At 37.9% G+C, this 20,518-nt stretch overlaps 1 protein-coding gene across 1 annotated transcript in view; it reads right to left on the bottom strand.

The window, feature by feature from the left end:
• Nucleotides 1–20,518, bottom strand: part of NWD2 (NACHT and WD repeat domain containing 2) — a 95,015-nt gene that overhangs the window by 63,034 nt on the left and 11,463 nt on the right. Inside the window, exons 2-3 of the mRNA XM_038135279.1 lie at nt 11,132–11,220; nt 6,098–6,214 (exon numbers count right to left, since the gene is read on the bottom strand). Coding sequence (XP_037991207.1) covers nt 6,098–6,214; nt 11,132–11,220 — 206 coding nt within the window. The remainder of the gene's footprint in view (nt 1–6,097; nt 6,215–11,131; nt 11,221–20,518) is intronic.

Genomic DNA, 20,518 nt, shown 5'->3' with positions numbered 1-20,518 from the left:
TGTATGCCACTCACCTGAATGAAAACACTGTATTGTCTGTGCCGTGCAATTGTATGACTGAGAGGCAGAGGATACAGTCTGCCAAAGCATGTGGCCAGCTGGTGAACTGTGTTTCCAGCCATGAGCAGCACTGGTATACTGAAGTGTTTTAAAACAGTTTCAAGCATTAAAGTAATTTCTGTACTATGCAAAAGAGCTAACAAGAAAAGAACACATAATTTACTCACAATAATTGCAGTCTCCCTAGTTTTCTAAGCAAATATTCTATGCTTCATTTTTTCAAGGTGGAATGAAATAAAAAGTTACTCTGCGATGTTCTCCAGTTATGAAAGAAAGAAGCTTATTACATTGCATATTAGCAGGACACAAAATCCAAAAAAACACATTGCACTGAATGCAAATATTTTAAAAGAGAAGAGGCAACAAGTTAAGGATGCATAACAGTATCGCTATGTACCGCACTGATCCTTTTTCTTACTTTACTTCGTAAATTAGCACCTTGCATTGAAGAAACAGGGATCCTGTGAAATTATACATGATGATTGTTCAAACAAAGAAAGAAAGAAAGAAAGAAAGAAAAAGAAAGAAAGAAAGAAAGAAAGAAAGAAAGAAAGAAAGAAAGAAAGAAAGAAAGAAAGAAAGAAAGAAAAGACCCAGCTACTGCTAGCTGGATTTCACAATAATCAGACTGAAAAGTGAACTAGTTATTTTTTGGGTAGGTATTTTCTGGGTCTGCATTGGAGAGCCAAAGAATCTCTGAACGGACATCTCTGGATGTCCATATTTGAGAAAAGGGAAGGTATATGTGCTAGGTGCTAGCAGCACTATTAATATCTCTCTTTGAACTTACCAGCTGCCTGCTAAATATTGTAAAGTAGGTAAAGAAATAGCATTGCAAGGTTTAGAATCCCCTCCATCTCTCTCATTTCTGCAGAATAGCTGATGCTGGATTTTTCACCTACAGATTCATTTGCAGGGCAGGTCATTACATTTAACTGATTGCAGTACTACCTCAGAAGATGGCTTGGTAAAGTTCTTGAGGGTCATGAGAAAATAAATTGCATAAATCTCATGCAGCCTATTTCTTCCTCTACACATTAAATAGAATGATGGAAACATGACTTCATGTTAATCGTATTCTTGCTAATATGGTCATTCATATTAAATATAATACTTAACCTTTCTGGGATGCAGCACCAGAAATTGTATTTATGTCAAGAAAAAGAAGTACAGTGGCTTAGCAGAAAATATGTGCAATCTTCTGACTGAAAATGCAAGTTATTTTTAGACTACATAAAAACCCATGCAATTTCTGTGTTACATGGAAAAGTTGTCTGATCAACCTGCTTCCAATGGGCCAAGTATAAAAAAACAGTTAAGTATTTAAGATTTAGAGAATCAGAGATGATTCACAGGAAGATACATTCCCATCCGTAAAGCAGATGAAGGAATTCACTTACAATAGCTTAATCATGTAATATCACCTCATGCTTGATTTCACTTTCTGTGTATATGTGTTGTTCAGAGCCAAACTATAGGGAAAGGGATAGACATGCTTTGCCTTTTAGTCTGGAGGCTGCGAAAGAAGAGCAAAGTTTGCTGGGGGGAAGGTTGAATATTTTGTCTTTAAAATTGATCACTTTGTTTTGAAGAGTTTCAGAATACACAAAGCTCTACTTTGATTATTTACAGAAGAATCTTTCCTGTTGGCCAAGTCCATCTAAAACAGAATTAATATCTACAGACATGTACTTTACTCCAGATCAATGCTAGGAAGTCCTATGGAGCCATTCCTGATATGACCCCAAACCTATTTATATTAGAGGGAGTTCTTATTTAGATTGTTTTTAAATCAGATGCAGAGTGAGAAGAAAAGTAATAATTTGGTATTTCTTTCTTGGAGTTTACTTTACTGGAAGAGGTGGACTGTTCTGCCATGTCTGGCTCCATGTATTTATATTCATTCCCTTAAGAACAAATATATAAAAATAAATAGAGCTGCGTCCTTGGGGAAAATTAAACACTGAAATGCCCAAGCATAGATAACTTCTGCTGAATTCCCCAAAAGCACTGGGTCCTTAGCATTCCCCCTGAACTGGATGTTTTAGTTATAGACTTTTGCCTCCCTAACTTACAGTGTGTGGAGAATTTCCCAGGAAAGCAAAAGCAAAATATAACTTAGGCATTCCAGACCTTGTGTGTATTTAGTTTTACATTAGGAATAAACCTTAAAGTAACACCAGAACTGAAACTGGAGTTGACGAGATCCAGCAGAGCAGTAATAATATAATTTGGAATTTTCTCTGGGCTGGAATGCACTCAAAATGAATTATCAACCATTTGTACTAAGAAGAGAGACTGCAGCAATATATTTCATGGAACAATTAAAGCATGCATTATACTGAAGAACACAAAACACAAACAGTTGAAATATTCCACTCCATAATTTACCATACTTCCTCTTCAATTTCAGTGTGATTTAAGGACATGCCAAATATTGTAAGTTGCTAATATTCTTTTAAAATCCTACTGGAATTCCAAATTTATAATGCTTGATTCTTTAGGTCTATGGAAGTTGAAAGAGTGTTATGCTTCCTAGGAACCGTTCAGGAATGGATTCATGTGTTGCTCCTGAATTCAGGCCTGTCAGTTGCTTCCTCCTGCACTTGCCCTGGACTGAGAGAGCAGAAAAGAGCTTTTATACATCCCCAATTGGTCTGTGAAAAGAGGAGCTTCAGAAATACTCTGTGGGTACCTCAGCAGACCAGTCATAACACAAAGCCTGATGCAAGAGCTCAGGTTACATTTGTTTAGATGTGGCAACTCTTGAGGACATGGTAAGACCCAATTCAAAATGTTTGGTGATTCTTCTGTCTCTGAGTGGTCACCTGTTCTCCATCAGCAAACAAGAGAACTGGTCATGGATGCCATTAACAGGTTCAGATTAAGAGCAAGCTGCTGGTAATTTGAGAGGGCTAATGTAAATTCCAGCTGCTGTTCAGAGTACTTTGAGAATGTTTTTAATATTCTTTGGCCCAGATGTTTTAAATGATAGATGGAGATAACCTTTAAGGTTTGTACAATCCCAAGCATTAACTGAGCAAACCTTTACAGGTAACAGACTGACATTTAATTTCCATTTCTCTTTTTCATTTTACAATCTTTCAGGACATAGTCATGCAGGGACAGCAGTTCAGGCAGATGGAAAAGCACCTATGTGTTATAATTTGCAGGATGTATGTAAAGGTTCCAGTGATGCACTAAATCCATTTTTTCTTTGGTATTGTTGTGCAATGTAGAGTTTAAGCAGTTCACAATTTAATAAATATACTGCATTTTTATCTTCCCATGTAGATTCTAAAGACAAGATATCAGCATAAAATTTGCATGAAAAGTATTTTCCCCTCATAAATGAGTCTTCATAAATTATTCTGTAGATCAAAAATGGCACGGTATGTATTCACCTACAGTAAAAGCTAGGAGTATTTAAATCATTTAAATGATAATATAATAGGCACTGATTTTATACAGCAGGAAAAACCCTAAACAAAAACCACAACCTAACAAATAACCCCAGCCTAACCAAAATCCAAACAACTTCCCTCTCCCTTAATTGAATCAAGTATTAGTAGAGGTCATGCAGCATTCAAGAGAAGAACTGTACATTCCCAAAGTCAGTGTTCATAGGAAATTATTTTCGCATTTTTTTCAGAACTGTCTCCTCCTTGTGCTTATGAGTATGTGTTAATTTTGATTATATTGTTTCATATTTGGAGAAGAGCTTGGGAGTTCCAATTTATTCACTGCACTAATTTAGGGTTTGAATTTCATTTTCTCTCCATCCGGTATTATAATGCAGGCAACAACTGCCATTAAAAAAACACTTTCTAAAATTAGTATATATCAAGTACCAATTCTGAATAGTTCCACTTAATCCCAGATCTGTGTCTCAATTCAAAAAGTGGTAATGATAACTACAAAAAAAAAAAAAACAACCAAAAAATCAAACTAACAAAAAAAACAAACCCAAAAAACCCACCAGCTGAAAAGAAGTGCCACATTTTATAGAATTTTCTCAAGAAATGGCAAGTTGCCCAAAGCTTGCAGTGCCAAAGTCAATTTTCCATTATGTTACTATAAATTAAAAATAATTATGCTTGTTGGAGTAGAATCATCTTCAATTTTTGTTGTAAATGAAATAAACCCCATCTCACTATGGTACAACAGAGAGAAAAATAAATGTGCATAAACAGATTTCTGTGGTTTTGCCAGTCTAGTCACTGGGAGAGCTACTACTTTGGCCTAAATTTGAAAAACCTGAAATAAACATTGAAGTCATTGGCTCACTGCAACCTCTTTGCTAACTGTTTCATTCTGTTTAAAAATTCTGATTCAGCTTGATTTCTTTAGTAACAATATCAGGCAGGCAGTTTCTAAAAGCTTCAAGACTCCGAGCTGCTAAAATATGCAGCAATAGTATGTGACAAGGTTTCCTTAACTATCAGAGATTTTACAAATCATGTCTAAGGACACTGGGTGTTGCTACACGAAAACCTCCATGCCTTTCTGTTCCAACTCCAGTTTTTTCATCAAAGGAAAGATAAAAAGTAGAAAAATAAACCCAGAAAACTAAATATAGTCCCACAAGATAAAAGCTATCCAAACTCTCTAGAGATCTGGGCCAGTGTGTGCTTGTGAAAAATAGTGTCATGACAGCATCAAACCCAGGCCAGACTCTGCACTCCAGACTCTGGGTTCTTATGGTAAAGCCTTTGTTCTCCAGGGCTCTGAAGCTAAATCAGGAAGTGAGGCAAGCAGGTGAATGAATAAGAGCCAGGGAGATGGTTGTGAGGGTGTGATAGAAGTACAGAATGACACATGCTACATGTTGTCCCTTGTCTGATCTTTGGCATGGAGAGACGTGATCTCCAGCCTTCACAGCAGGCAGTGTTTTGTATCCTTTCCATCCCACTGGATTCAGTTCACAAACTCTTTAACATTCTTCACTTAAAAAAATATTCAAGGACTTGCAGTTTTTTCTCTGCCTTATTATGACAAGACTAAGATTTAGAGTTGACTTAGCTACGTTTAGACACAAACGAGAAAAACTTGGCACCTTTTGTAAAGTATTTTCTTGGCAAATATAGTAAAGAAAATTTGGGATAGTAAAAGCATGGTCTTAAGACTGTTTTGCATTGAAGTCTAGCAAGTGACCATGGTGAGAACAATCAGTTGCCTATCAGTTGCATATCAGAAGTGACCTTATCACACTCTACAACTTCCTGAAAGGTGGCTGTAGTCAGGTGAGGGTTGGTCTCTTTCTCCAGGCAACACCTGACAGAACCAGAGGACACAGTCATGTTCTGCTGTGTCCTTGGCTGTACCAAGGGAAATATAGGTTGGATGTTAGGAAAAAAGTTTTTTATGGAAAGAGTGATAAATACTGGAATGGCCTGCCTGGGGAGGTGGTGGAGTCACCATCCATGGATGTATTTTAAAAAAGACTGGAAGTGGCACTCAGTGCCATGGTTTAGTTTAGGTGTTAGGACATGGGTTGGACTCAATTATCTTGAATGTCTCTTCCAACCTAGTGATTCTGTGATATCACAGACTCAGAGCCTCCTCAGGTTGTCACTGACCTCCAGTCTTTTCAGACTCTAATACCTGTCATACTAAATTGTCCTGGGTTTGTGGCATGAAACAGCAAATGCTGATCAGAGCAGATAGTTCTTCGCTGCTGCTTTTTTGTAAGTCTTTCTAGGCCAGCTGATAATGCATGTGTGAGAAGTACCAAGAATTAATTAACTGTGGCCTTCTTAGACAAGTTATCAATAATTCTGTTGTGATAGTAGTACAGTCATACCCATCTTGCTATGAGGACTGATCATTAAAGATCCTTCTTTCCTCTCCCCTAATACTGAGTAATCACTGTTAATCTACAGAGCTGCACAGGGAAATATTTGCATAGCAAATGCACAGCAATGAGCATAAAGTATTTTAGAAAGAAGAAAACCACGCATTTGTTACTGAATCATGCATATTAGGATAGGTAACACTATATTTTTCTTGTAAAGTAAAACAATATTTTTATACCCACAACAAAACATGGACCTGCAGAACTTTTCAAGCAATCTTCAAGCAGCTTCATGCGAGTCTTCTGCAGCTCAGGACTGTCCCATTCATCTGCTTCAACTCCCCAGTATAAGTCTATGACCTGGAAAACAGTATGCAACACAGTTACTGATCATATGCTCTTTCCACCAATCAAATTGAAAATTAGCTTTGCCAACACCCTGTGCACTAAGCTTTGCTCTTCAGTGTGGTAAAATGCAATGAGTTCTGCATCTGGTCCTTACATAGACTGGCAGGGTTTCCTCGTACAAATGAGAATTTCAGCCTCCCTCCCAGATAGTCCCTCCTGGGACAGTCTCTCATTTCATATTCATATGGAGATTAGCATGACAAGATCTTGATTTGATGCAGTCTTTTACTTGCTACTAGATTGCATATAATGGGTAGGTAAGAATAATGACAAAAGAATTCAAAAAAAGTCCTGGCTCCATGAAAATCAATGGGAATCTCACTGTGGATCACAGTCAAGACCATGACTTGCCACCCAGTGTCACCTGTATCCACAGGATACAAACTCATCCTGTGCCCATGGCTAAAAAGAAAGAATAGCAATGGTTTTACATTATCATACCTCCTTTGTTAGCTGATCCTTGTACTTTGGAAGCAGAGATTGTAGAGATATGCAGTGGCAGAGAGCTTGCTGTCCAGCCTTTCATATTTAGCTACAGACTCAGTTTTATGACCCCAATTAGTTGCAAACAAGCTCCTGGAACAAACTATTCATGTTATCCTTATTTGAACAAATTAAGTGATGACCTGTGATTTCATTTTAACTAAAAGGCTGAATTCTTACAGTGGGAAATCAAATTTTAAAAGATAGTGATCATATGTATGATTTACTTTAGGAACAAAACTCATGGTACAGGCTACTACTCTGTCATTTACTACTGTTGCATATCTTGTATGCAACAACAAAAAAAAAAGCCAAATGGATCATTTAAAAAGAAACAATCAAAATTGTGTTACTACATGAATATAGTACAAAATTACAGTTTATTTTATTATTGTTTGTTCTGTGGAATCAGTCTGCAAGAAACAGAATTGTAAAATTAGCTGTTGTCCAAAGATACTACAAAATTAGCCTGAAGATTTAATATAAGAACTAATAATGAGTTAATGTAAAACTAAATTTCAGCCATTTTTCAGCTGGTTAATCTTCTTGGGAAATTTCTCCTACCAATACCAAGGTTTAGGACCAAATCCTAGAGCTATTGATGCCAATGTATAATTGCACCACCAATAGTCTCATTGATTATTTCTGCCTTAAAAGTTTGTGACTCATATCAGTGTTTGCTGCAGCAGGCACATTATTAATAAACATGACAGGTACTGTCCTGTGTGACTCATGATGAGGGAAAAAACCCAGGTATGGAATGCATTAAGTGTAAATTAAAGTATCGAGTGTAAGTGTAGCTTACACTGCCAAGAAAATACACTCAATATCTTTACTTTTTACTGAAACTCTGTTGAAAAATTTTGCAGGAACATGCATTTTCTGCTCCAAAAATCTGCATTTCAAATAACCTTCCTATTTCCCTCACTTGCACAGATTTCTTTTCTGTCCTTTCTTTTTAGTCTCATTAGGAAAAAAAGTGTTCCCTTCTTCCTCTCTACTTTCTGTTATTTATTAATACAACTTTATTAGCGAATTTCACATTGTATTAATCTGTGATTACTTGCATGATGTATGATAAAACTTAAATATTCTCATTATAAAATCCTTCAGATACCAATCTTAGCATACAGTAAAAAACACTTTAATTACTCGTTGAATGAATTTATTGCGCTGCTGAGGTTCTTCTCAAATGTAAAAGCAATTTCTATTTTAATTAACTGTTCAGAAATCACAATAATTCTGAAAATGTGAAGAAGAAACTCCCTGGAGTACAAGCCAATGGCAGGGGCTCAGTGTCTATTTGTTATTTTATGGGGTAACACTTTTGGCCTATAGTATCTTAACATGATACAATTTGGTCCTGCAAGAAGAAATATTTTACTGAACAAACCCCTGAAGATGCCAAAAATTTCTAAGTAAGGTCTCATCAGTCGATCATTATGCTAACTAAAATAAATAGGATTTACAAAATTAAAGAAATGGAACAAGGAGACAATTATATCTGATTTTGAAGCATGTTTTTACTTGGAAAAACTGTGTGACAAACACTCACTCAAGCTTTCAGCAGGGCTGCCAAGGTCAAATCACAACTAGTGTCCTCTGCAAGAGTTCCTTACCCACAGTGGACTGACACTGCTCCAGTTCAGTTCCACACTAGTCACCTAACAGGAGACTCTTCATGCATAATTCAGTGTTTCCTTTTGCTTACTTTAGCTTTTGTCCCACCAATCCTACAGTTTCACAGATTTTGCTTTGGAGACTTTTTTTTTTAAAAATCACTTCCAAGAGCTTAAAAAGGAACTAAAATTCCATTAATGAAAAATTCTACTTTCCTTCCAGCATACATATCCTGTTGAAAATTATTTGAAACAGTTTATTGTTTTGAAGAAGTGGATGTTGCTAATTAACTCTGTTTGGTTAGCCTCCCAAAATTTTCAATTACAACTACTTTCTTTAACCTCTCCGTCCTCTCCTGTAAAAGTACTGTATTTCAGGTCAAAACCGCCATGAGTTCTGGAAGTCTTTTCCTCAGCTTATTTGCTTGCCTTCTTAGCCAATAAGTGTGTCTTTTCCTGAAATATTTTCTGATACAATGAAAAAAAAAAGGCCATCAAGCTAACAAATTCATAGAGTGATTGAAGATAGTCAGTTCTCCTTCCACTCTATGGTGATTATGTTCAGTAAGAGCTCCCAACAGATCGATGACACCTCACAGAACTCACGCTTTGCAACAACTGAAACAGTTTTGAGTGCAGCCAGGTGACTCAGTGAAACTTGCAGTAATGCTTGTACTCAAATGCTTTTCATCTGGGTCATGATTTATTAGGTAGCGGGTGTCCTGAATAGTGCACTTGTGGTAGTCACATGCGAGCTAGTTCTTGTTTGGTCAGTAGAAGATTACATACCAGGATGAAAAGTTATGTGCTCTGCTCTGTACAGAGAAATATAAATTTACCCCTGTATCTGAAAATGACATAATATATTAACACTGCACAAAAAACTGCAGTCTTGATTTTGCATGCTAACCTAAGAAATTTAGTGTATCAGAATAAGAAAAAAAATAAAGGTCTTATTAAAGTCGACCTCAGAGTCTCTTTCAAAAGGCTTTGCTACTTTTCCTTGGTTATTTTTGTCCATCTTCCTACTCTGCCTCCCCAGAAATTTGATAGCTTTCTAGCAGTTTTCTGAACTATGTCAGTAGAGCTGTCTTTCAGACTTCACATCACATAAAGATGCTGGTGTTGAAACTATATAATAAAATAATTTGCTTCCATGAGTATCAACTAGAGTAAAGTTAATTGTTTGTCCCCTAGAGACTACATTACAATCTGTTTGAAGAAAGACATGTGTCCTCTCACAAAGAATTCAGTGGATTATAATCTACTTGGAAGAGACATTTCCTTCACCAAGAAGTCTCCTCAAAGATAACAGAAATAAGGGGTTGATATTTTCGATGAATATCACTTGGTAGTAATGCAAGGAAAATATTATTTCAATATCTTCTGCTATTCTTTTCCTGTACCACTGCAGCTGGGACTTCCCAATCAGCTGATGAGCTAGGACCTTCAGATGAAATTCTTTTATAGCCATAATCAAAAATCACTGGAATTTACCATCATGCAGATTCAGCAACTCCACTGTGACTCAGGGAATTAAAACCAAATATCCTAATTTAAGAACTTGTAATTTTGATTAAAAACCAGCTGCATGTGCATCAAGAATAATACACTGGGAGGAACAGGATGTTGCATAAAAGGCATTAGCTGTTCCCAAGCTACACTCTGGAGAGATGAATTTTTGGGGTCACTAAGTATGCAAGAAGAACTTGTGGATGCAGACCCAGAATTTTTGGAAGACTGAACAAAATTTTTGCAACATCACAAGCTGTATTTGTTTCTCTTAGCAGAGAAATGGTTCTAGGCCTGCTGACATATGACTGTGAACTAGAACATATCTGATTTAAAGTACCAGTGACTTTAACAGTGATGCCAAGCACACCTGTTTTAAACCAAATAAAACTCTTTTTATTATTAACTGGCTCTTGCCAAAGACGTGTATGAGTCTGTCTCTCATAGAAAGAGAGGAAAACATAAACTTACTGAAGCAAAGGGAATGCTATAGTTGACATTAAAGAAAGCAAGTTCCATAGTATATAATCACAATAAACATGCACCACGTTCAATTAATTTTGGTAATCAGTTTTGGCATTCACCTGGTTAAGTTATTTTCCACATTACAGTGAAATTTAAATATGGTTTCTAGAAACACAACACAGTAATTCAGTTGTAACATTATTTCTTCCTATATACTCTGAATATCTAAGAGAGAGGTGGTGCTTTTTCATCTATTCAGAATTTACCTTAAATCTGCTGGTAAAATAATTTAAGTACATCAAAGGCTGAGAAAGCTAGAGCTATTTATTTTATCCAAGCACACAAATAACCTAAAGGTGGGTGTCAAGAGGAAGTAGCCAGGCTCTTCTTGGTAGCACCAAGCTACAGGACAAGGGACAGGGACAATGGGCAGAAACTGGTGCACAGTAAGTTCCACCTAAATATGAGGAAGAACTTCTTCACTGTGAGGGTGACAGCGCACTGCAACAGACAGGCCACAGAGGGTGTGGAGTCCTCCTCTCTGGAGGTACACAAAACCTATCTGGATGTAATCCTATGCAACTTGCTCCAGGTGAACCTGTTCTGGCAGGGGGAATGGACTAGATGACCTCCAGTGGTCCCTTCCAACCCCAACAATTTTGCATGTGACCATGTGAAATAAAGTTTTTGTAATTTTCTGTTTTACCAATGATATTTAAAAATGTCATCTGTTTTAAATAGAGTTAATTTCAAGACAAATTAATACAAGATTCAACACAATGAAACCTACCTGAAATTCCAGGCCATAGTTTTCTCTGCAGAATTCTCTCAGCTTAGGATACACATGTTCTCTTAAGGCTCTCCTTTCTGCTATTGTATCTGTGTCGTGGAAAAAGATGCTATTAACAATATTTATATAAACTCTTCTTTTAGTCAGGGAAACAGATTTTTCAATTAAAAATGAGCCTTTAACACACACAGAGCACTAATGAAAATCAAGTGCTGGGATCCAATCCCCAAATTGTATGTTGTACAAACACAGGGAAGTATTAGCATGTGTAAATATATGTAAAATCACATAAATGTGTTTGTATGCGTCAAAATTATGCTTCATACACATTTTAATGTGGCAGCATATTACAATTCAGTGGAGTTGAATTCATTTTGTAATTCAGCAGTCAGAATTTCTTTATTGTTTTGACTTCTATTTAGTTTCCAGAAACCTGAATTTTACAAATAAGAAACGCCATGGAAAAAAGAGATATACCAAAGATGAAAGAGATCTCAATACTTAGAAACAAATCAATAACATGAACTAACAACATTGTCTCAAATGTATCACTTTCTTCACCATCTTTAATCTAATAGTGTCTTAAAACCACAATTCATCATTATTACCCTTATTTTTCTTTTGCCCTGGTGATTCCTCCTATAATATCAAACACCCAGTTCTGATGTCATGTAATTCTTACCATGCAAAATGACATGTTTTGATAATGAAGTACAATATGGCAATGACACCAAAATTATTAAGTTCAGCATGTCCAAGTAAATCTCAACACATTTATATAAAACATACTACTTGCACATACAGTCAAATATGAAGTAAATTTGGTTAGTAGTGAAATTCTGTATAGATAATAAATTTTATTCTCTTTCACAAGACTATGTGATGGATTTTGCTACATTGTAACTGAGTTGAGACCACACAGAGATAGCACTGTTGCTAAGTTATTTCCAAAAATAGAACAAAACTGTTGTAATCCACTAGCTCTGAGTGCCATGTGATGAAAAATGAAGTGTTAACTTATAAATGATGGAGAACATCTACTGCAGGTAACGCATTATTTGCGTAACTGCCCTGAAACAAAACAATAGATGACAACTGATTGGATGCTTCCCATATTGTTGCAAAGAAGAGAAATATATGCAAATCTAACAATGCTTTAGAGCCACAATCAGAGCCACAGCTGATGTACCTGAGTCAGATGTCTGTTCATAGAACCATGATCACAGACTTATAATGTTTTCATCTAAAAAATCTAGGGAAGTGTGAAATCTGTAATTTAATTTATTACACCAAAAGAATAATATCCTTCTCACTGTTTAAGTGTATCTTTGAAACATTACACAAATGTGTGGTATAATTACCACTTATATTCATGAACAGAAAGCAATCCAGAAACATCCAGAGAATTATTTCTCCTGAAGGTAAAAAAGTCTATAACAAAAGGTTCAAAAGTACAGTCAGGTTTAATTCAATTTATCTGAATTACCACAGTTCTTCCTTCACAAACTTTTGATGTGGAAGAAAGTCAGAGATGCTTTCTGAAAACATCCCCTCTAAGTGGAATAATGTAATACAATACATTTATGCTTTAATGTTTTAAAATATACTATGCTTATGTGTTCTAACAATGGTCCAAGAAGCATTAAAGTCCTTGCTACATCACAAGCTTTCCATTTGACTGTCCACACGCCATGCAAAGTGAGGTTCTAAATCTAAAATGTAGATCTCTTATATATCCAATCTGAACACTGTTCATAACAGACCCTGCTCTGGGCTACATTTGGATGAGTGTAGCCTCAGTTTCTCTGGGGCAGTCATTATGCTCCTCTCTCTGACACTCCCTGGCTTCACCAGCAGTGCTGTGCCCAGCTCTGGGCATCCCAAATCTGGAGGATGGGCAGGAAACTGGAGAGGCTTCTGAGACAGGCCAAAAGTACATGGCCTACACAGAGAGATAGAGGGATCTGGGCATGTTTAGTCCAGCAAAGAGTGTAGAGGGAGCCAATGCAGCCTACAACTACTTCCAAGGCATTTACAAAGATGATGGAGCCAAGCTCCTCATGCCAGAGAAAGACAACGATAACATATTACATCCTGGAAGTTCTGGTTGGGCACCAGGAGAAGCTGCTCCATCCTTGGAGCTCTTCAAGACTCAACAAGGCAAGTTCATGGCTGACCAAGTTTCTGCTGACAGCACCTCAGGAGGGAGGTTAGTCCTAGTGACCTGACCTGAGTTCCCCTCGCAGTAACCTGCCGCGATCCTCAGGAGAACTTGCGGTTTGGCTTAGTTATCCAGGCTGCTTGTACACTGCCTGGGAAGACACTGGCTCCTGTCTGGGCTAGTGGGAGCAAAGCTGTAGGGTAAAGCAGCTGGTCCTAAGGACCCAATGCTGATGCCATGTATTTTTCTGGGTATTTTTATTTACATTGAGCTCGACCCTCACAAACATTTGGAACGCATTTGGTGAGAACCTATTTTCCTGTTTTTTATCAAAAAGGAATCCATGCACACCAAGACCCCCCTGTGTGAAAAAACCAACACTCTCAGCTTAGAGCTGCCTGTGTCAGTACATAAAAGGGATGGATGAGTTGCTCCCTCCTTAGGATCCACAGTCATTAATTTTCTCTCATGCTTTAGTGTCTAAGTCATCCTTTCCTTGCAGAATGTAGTACACAGCTAACAAGGCTAATTAGTCAGAGGGTTGCATGATGCCAACACAGCAATATTATTTTGGCTCCAAAGCAATGGTGTTGCTGTACCTGGTGATGAAAGCTAAATGTGTAGTTTGCTTTATTTGAAATACTTCATTTTTTTACCTTCACAGTAACTGAGACCCTTAGATCAGTCAGTGATAGAAGAATTTGTATTCTATTTGTTTTGCCTTAACACAGGTTAATTTTGGTATGCAAGTTTATGAAAACACAGAGCATCATATCTTCATGATCAAGTAGAATAAACTCTGTTGAAAACCAAGTCATTACTCAGTTACTGGGATAAACCAAAATGATTCTTGCATTTTAAAATGAAAATCAATCATGACTACAGCTTGGTTATTATGGAAGCAACAATCCACAGTTATTGTTTGCTGTTACTTAAATGTGACAGCAGTCAGGATGGTCTTAGGGATATAAAACAGGTGAAGTTGCAGGATCAACAGCAACAAAAAGGAAGTACTGGAAAAAAGCAGAATTTTAAATTATAAATAGGAAATATATTGCCTGATGTTTACAATAGGTAAAACCACGTTCTCCTACTTTTTGTTTATGCCCATAGGACTTACACTGCAGAACCCCGCTGGCTCTAGTTTCAGAACATGGTGCTGCTTCCTGCAGCTTAACGTGCTGAGTCTTGTTCAGAAATGAAACAACACACTGCAGGAGTAGAGCTACTTTGTAATATCTTAGAAATGAAATAGATAAAACATTCCTTCAACTAGAACTGTGGTCTGGATAAGACACTTGGCATACTCATTCTGTATTTTTAATCCTACTTTCATATCTAATGGAGTGTGCTTATCTCATTGGAATTTGAGTCTGGTGCTCATATTAATTAATTTTAAGAATTCCTGTATTTGAAATCAGCTTTGAAACTTTAAGGAAACAGAAGTGTATATAGTTAAGATGAACTCTGGTAATTAGTATGGATGGCAGATAAGCTGGTTTAATTAAATATAATCTAAACTTGATTTAAAGTGATGGCAAGTCTGTGAAGCTGGCAGCTCCTAACAACGTCACACAGACAAATTCCACCTTCCAGGCTGCTGCTGCAGATGAACAGATTAACTAAATTACATTCTTCTAGCAGTGAAAATGAGACAGGAGTTGTGAGATGAGCTTACCACACCTCTGAATGTTAATTCTGATACTCAGAAATACAAATAATAGTTCACAATAAACTGTGGGAATGAAACTACATCTGAAAAAACACAAGAGAAAATTTAACCCCCCCCAACCCTAAACTTGTCTCTAGTATTTAAACAAACCCAAACCCACAAGACAGTGACTTGCTGAGCACACATGTTCCATACAAGAGCCATCTCTTGCAGATGGCTGCCTCCTAAGCCATTCCATACCCATACTGTCCTGCCCACCCCTACACTTTGAACTGACAGAGAATGACAGCCCACCCTCCTTCTCCTCGTGCTCCCAGGGGTAATCCTGAGGACTGAACTGAATTAGTCACATATCCATCTACATCCATCCTGCCCAATAAATATAACTGTTTGTGTGCAGTGTGATTTCTGAAGGCTTGCAGCTCAGTCAAATCACTGCCAGTTTTCATTAGAGTACGCCAAGGTGCTGCTTCTCAGCGTGAACTATTCCCATGCCAAAGTCTGACCTTCAAACACAAGCTGTTCTGCTATTAAAGTCACTTATTTTATTTTAATAGAGCAAGTACATTTTTCACTCTTGTATTAGTAAACAGATGATGTGTATTTACAAACAGTTGCCAAACATTCATCTCTGGGATAAAATAAGTCATGGAACACAGCCCTGTTGAAGAAAATTTCAAAATGTATGTGCAAGTGAAGAGAAAGAGTTAACATGGGCCTGATGGAAATTGCCTATTTTCAAGCACCAGCTATTCTGTCCTAAGACAAAATAGTTTATCTTCTTGCTGGTGCTGTGCTGGTCTGAGTTCAGCCACAGTGATGTGAACGGCTGTTTTCATGTGTGTGGGTTGCAGTCACCCATGGACTCTACTCAGTCAAGGCTTGATGCAGCAGAACAAGGAGGTTGCTCAGCCCCATTCTCCTACCATGTCCTGCAAAGGAGGTGCCAATGCGGGGACAGTGAGCTCCGCTCAAAGGAGCAGCACATTCAAGTTGACAATCTGCTCATGGAAAAGTAAGCTGTGAGTACCCATGCATGGTGCAAGCTAAGGTCCTCAAGCAGAGGAAAATCCTAAGCAGGGAGGGTGTTTGTCCTGCCACTCTGACTGACAGAGGAACATTGCAATACCCAGCTTGAGAGAGCCAGCAGGAAAACTGCTGACTGACATAACAAGTTGAGGCAGGCAGCTGAACCTGGAAGAACCCAAAAATAAGAAGGAAAAAAAAAAAAAAGAAAAAAGCTGCTCTTGCAGCTGTTCAAGGCACCACAGAAACAAATGTCATATGGGGTCACAGAGCTGTCTACAGGTGTCATCTCCAGGCAGTCACCCAAGAAAGAGCAGCTCCTTCCAGTACACGCAGAAGAAACAATTTCTGCATCACCTCCTCCATTCTTGGTGATCTTGTGCTTTGCCCTGGGTCAGGACAGACACTTGCTGGAGGTTTTCACCTCATGTCCTTCAGCCCACTGCTCTGCTGACAAAGTCTCCTGCCCAATCCACACTGTTACATTTATTACCACGTAATGTTGGAGTCTCTTGTGCAACTATGGAAGCCCTGTATGAGCAGGGAAATTCTGATCTAGTCCAGAATGCATGTCCACTAAGATACCCAGCTATTTGCTTTCTCTAAGTTTTCTAAATACTCAGATTTGATGGAAGAGTAGAACAGATCCCTACCGAAGGATTTTTTTTAATGCATTGCAATATTAAAAATGTGGGTATTTTATAACCGTTGTCTGTTAACTGCAGTGAGAATTTCTGCACTTTAATTATTTAAGGTTAAAAATTATTTAGCAGCAGTGTCAAGTAAGAAATGGCTGCCAAGCCTCCTAATGCTACTATGTTCTTGACTCATATGACTGTTCAACTGAATTACTCTTTCTAAACTGCCCTTTTCACTGATGATGCACAGCAGCACTGGGTATTATCCATGCTACTACAAACTTCAAATACTAGGAGGTAATATGTCCCTAAGTATTATGGAAAACTTGTCTCTGAAAATAATACCATAATAGTAAGTAATTGTAATTTCTATAGTGCCTTTCATCTCAGAGCATTCTGCAAGCAGTGAGATTGAATCATGTAGCCGGTAAGAGAGGGGAAAAAAGACTTGTGCTTCCTACTACCTCTGCCTTTCTAGAAAATGAACTCCATAGACACTGATGTCATTTTTTTCCCTTGGAGTTTCTGTGAGGAGAGAGCACTAGAATAGGCATCCAAAGCTTCCCAAGATTAGGTAGTCCAGCAATGGGAACAGGTTGGTCTGAGTCAATTCTCCCAGTGTCCCTCCCCCAAACAACAATGTCAACCTTGAGGTCTCCACTGGCTCTCTGGGAGGCAAATAAGAAATTGGACAGACTGAAGACCACTCATTAATTCAACTAAACCCCAAAAATAACTAACCAGCCAAATAAAACCTGATTAGCAAAACACCGCAACATTACTGTGATGTAATACAGCTGCGTGTCCTCACTCCACCTGATGGTCAGAGCTCTCTGAGATGCGCACAAAGTGTGCACATCTGTGTGACTCAACCCTCCCAGTTCTTAAAAAACATAAATACAAGACTGGACTGAGCATTTCAGCCCAAAGGAATGTCAGCTTGTCATGAAAGTCAGAAGAAATAATGAAAAATAACATTAAGATGGTAAGTAATTCTGAAATGTGTCTCTCAAGCGAGAGGAAATGACAGGATGTGATTACAAATTTGTGATCTACACCAGAACACTCAAACAAACACACCTTCAAAACAAAAGACCTAACTAGGCAGGATTCAAAATGTAGGGTGCAATTATAAGCCTAAAACTTCTAGTTGCAGCAATTACCTCTTCTTTTTTAGCCCCAAATCAAACAATACCTGATTTAAAACAAAGCATAGTTTTCTCTGAAATGTTCCCTGTTGTCAGTTCAGTAAGATGACAAATATAAAAAACACATATACATTAAGTGAACATATGCAACATGTATTTTTAAAATATGTTTTTAAAGTTATAATGGCCAGATTTCAGTCACCATTACTGTGTAATTTTAAAAAATACCCTGAATCTTGACTGCTAATATGCTTAACCAGTGCCACCTATTGGTTTAACAATAACACCCAAACAAAAAAAAAAAAGGCTGGCTAGTAAAATCAGAGGGGTCCAGACCTGTGTTAAAATATAGAATTTAGGGGAAACATCAGTATTAACCTGATATAACAGAAGGGGAAAAGTGGTTCCAAATATAAAATAATCCAAATATCAAGATTCACATTTTCATTATTCATATGACTGTCTTTCCAATTTGAACCAAATGTTGGTTTATGACAGTTCTATTTTGTGTGCAGCATGCTTACATGAAACAAATTTGGAATTGGATGCAAAAATTGGTGAAGTTAGTGGAAAGATCTGCTAATCTCAGCAGATTTGAAATGAAGTTCTACATTTGGCATGCATTGAAAGCCTAAATCTTTTGATACCTTACTGACTTCCACAGAGTCTGCATGAAATCTCTCAATCCATAAATCAATCAACCAGTAAATAAACAGTACATATTCTTGTGTCACCCTAGTGGTGATGGCACGGATGAAAACTCTGAAGCAGAATTTTATCTCACACCGTGTCCTAATTAGCTAACCTCACATTGGCCCTTGGGAACAGAGCACCCTTATACATAGATGTTCTTAAATAAAACAAGAAGAGTTAGGGTGACCTGGAATCCTTCCCCAAGCCTGCATTGGTGCAGATATGCAAAGCTGCACGTTCTCCCTAGAGTGCTGCTTGGTGCACAGGTGTCCCAGTGTCCCCTGTCTGTGCTTTGTGGCACACTCGGGAATGCAAATCTGTCTGCACACAAATGCCACCAACAGCAGGAGCCTCAGCCACACCGCAGGCTGCAGGCAGGATCTCTACAGGGGGAGAGCTTTTTGCACTCTGCAAACTGCACAAGTGGAAGAATTCAAAAAAGTCTAATTCTTTCATTTAATAAAGCAAGTCAGGAAAAGCTCCTGAAAACATGACAATTTGCAAACCATTATTGTGGTACAATCAAATGATGTGACAGGAGAAACTGAAGACACAGCACACTTAGAAAGACCAAAATTAAGTCTGAAAATTATCTCTGCAGAACACTAAAGGTTATGAAAAATAAACACTGGAAAGCGACAAGGCCTGTTAGGACAAGAATTTGCTACTCTGATCAAAATTAATGTGAAAGAAAAAATTATTGAGAAATCTAAATGAGGAGTTCTGAATGAGTTGTGGAAAAATGAAAAACAGGCTACAGAAATAAGGACCAGTGCAGTGCAGAAGTTATGGGCAAAAATGCCATTGATTCATTGAGAGGTGTCAACTCACACTTCAAAAAATTATGGGATTTCCCAGAAAGCAGAAAAAAGGCTTACAACACTTGAAAATGTTTTTAACAATTAAGTTACATGCACTGCAATAGCTTTGCCACTTTTTTCTCACTTCACTAGACTAAAGAGAAAATCAGGGTGTGTTACTAGGGCACTTAAGGTAATGAGGCTCTGTCAGTCAATAAAGCAAAAGGATGTCACAGACATTCTTCAACCTAACTGCAGGTTCAAGTGCTGGAAGAGAACGAAGTAGTATGTTGTAGGCTTTGAGAAAGCATAAAACACAGCAGAGCCCTAAAAAACCACAAGAAAGCCAGTCTCATAAAAGCACACACTAATCTCACAGTACAGCCTGGTAAAGGACCATTACACACACCTCATTCTCCAATAAACACTCCGATGTCACTTTGCATCTGGTAGTACTGCAAAACAATGGAAGAGCTCTGCAAGCACTGCTGGCTCCTGAGTAAAGCTGCCTTTCCTTTGTCTAAATTTTCTGCTTTGAGTGCACTAGTCATGGAGTTCCAATCCAGCTTGCATTCTTCCTTAAATTTGGTGCAATACAGCCACAATTTGGATGACTACAAAACTGGTGAGGTCTGTTGGGCCAACTGGAAAAGCACGACTGAGAAATGTGTGGGCTTCAAGTGAAAGATGTGAAGGCTTTTATGCCAGAAGATGAAAAAGTCTCAAACCTGACACTTTTGGGTGTGCAGAAGCACCCACATAAGAATAAGAGCTGCTGCTTGCTATCAGTGCAGTAAGTTTGCATCAATACAGTAGGAGTTCTCTTTGCAATGGATTTTTTTTCTTGATGCTAAATGGAGAGGATTAAATAACATCACTGAACAGTCAGAACAGCTCATGGCTGTTGTAGAAACTGTTATCAAAGATGAATACATGAAATGACAACCCCAGCAAAGGAGAGCAGCTGCAAGAGGTCATTAAGCCCAGGACAACGGGACTACATGAGGGAGGGATGCCAGATACCCTACTATGGCTTGCCTGAAGAAGAGGATCTCAACTGATTTTAAAGGACTACTTCACTTACTGACAGACAATTTCAACCTAGGTAATAACACCCACTTACAAGCTCTGTGGTACAACAGTTCTTAAATGGAGAATTCCAAGTAGGGCCTGCACTGAAACTCATTGAATGTGGCCAAATAATTTACAAAGCCGGCTCGTTTTGATGGATTATGTAATGTCTGAGAGG

This window comes from Motacilla alba, chromosome 4 (genome assembly GCF_015832195.1).
Source record: "Motacilla alba alba isolate MOTALB_02 chromosome 4, Motacilla_alba_V1.0_pri, whole genome shotgun sequence".
Classification (NCBI taxonomy): domain Eukaryota; kingdom Metazoa; phylum Chordata; class Aves; order Passeriformes; family Motacillidae; genus Motacilla; species Motacilla alba.
The sequence above is the reverse complement of the archived record's forward strand: the minus strand, read 5'-3'. Positions and strand labels throughout refer to the sequence as shown.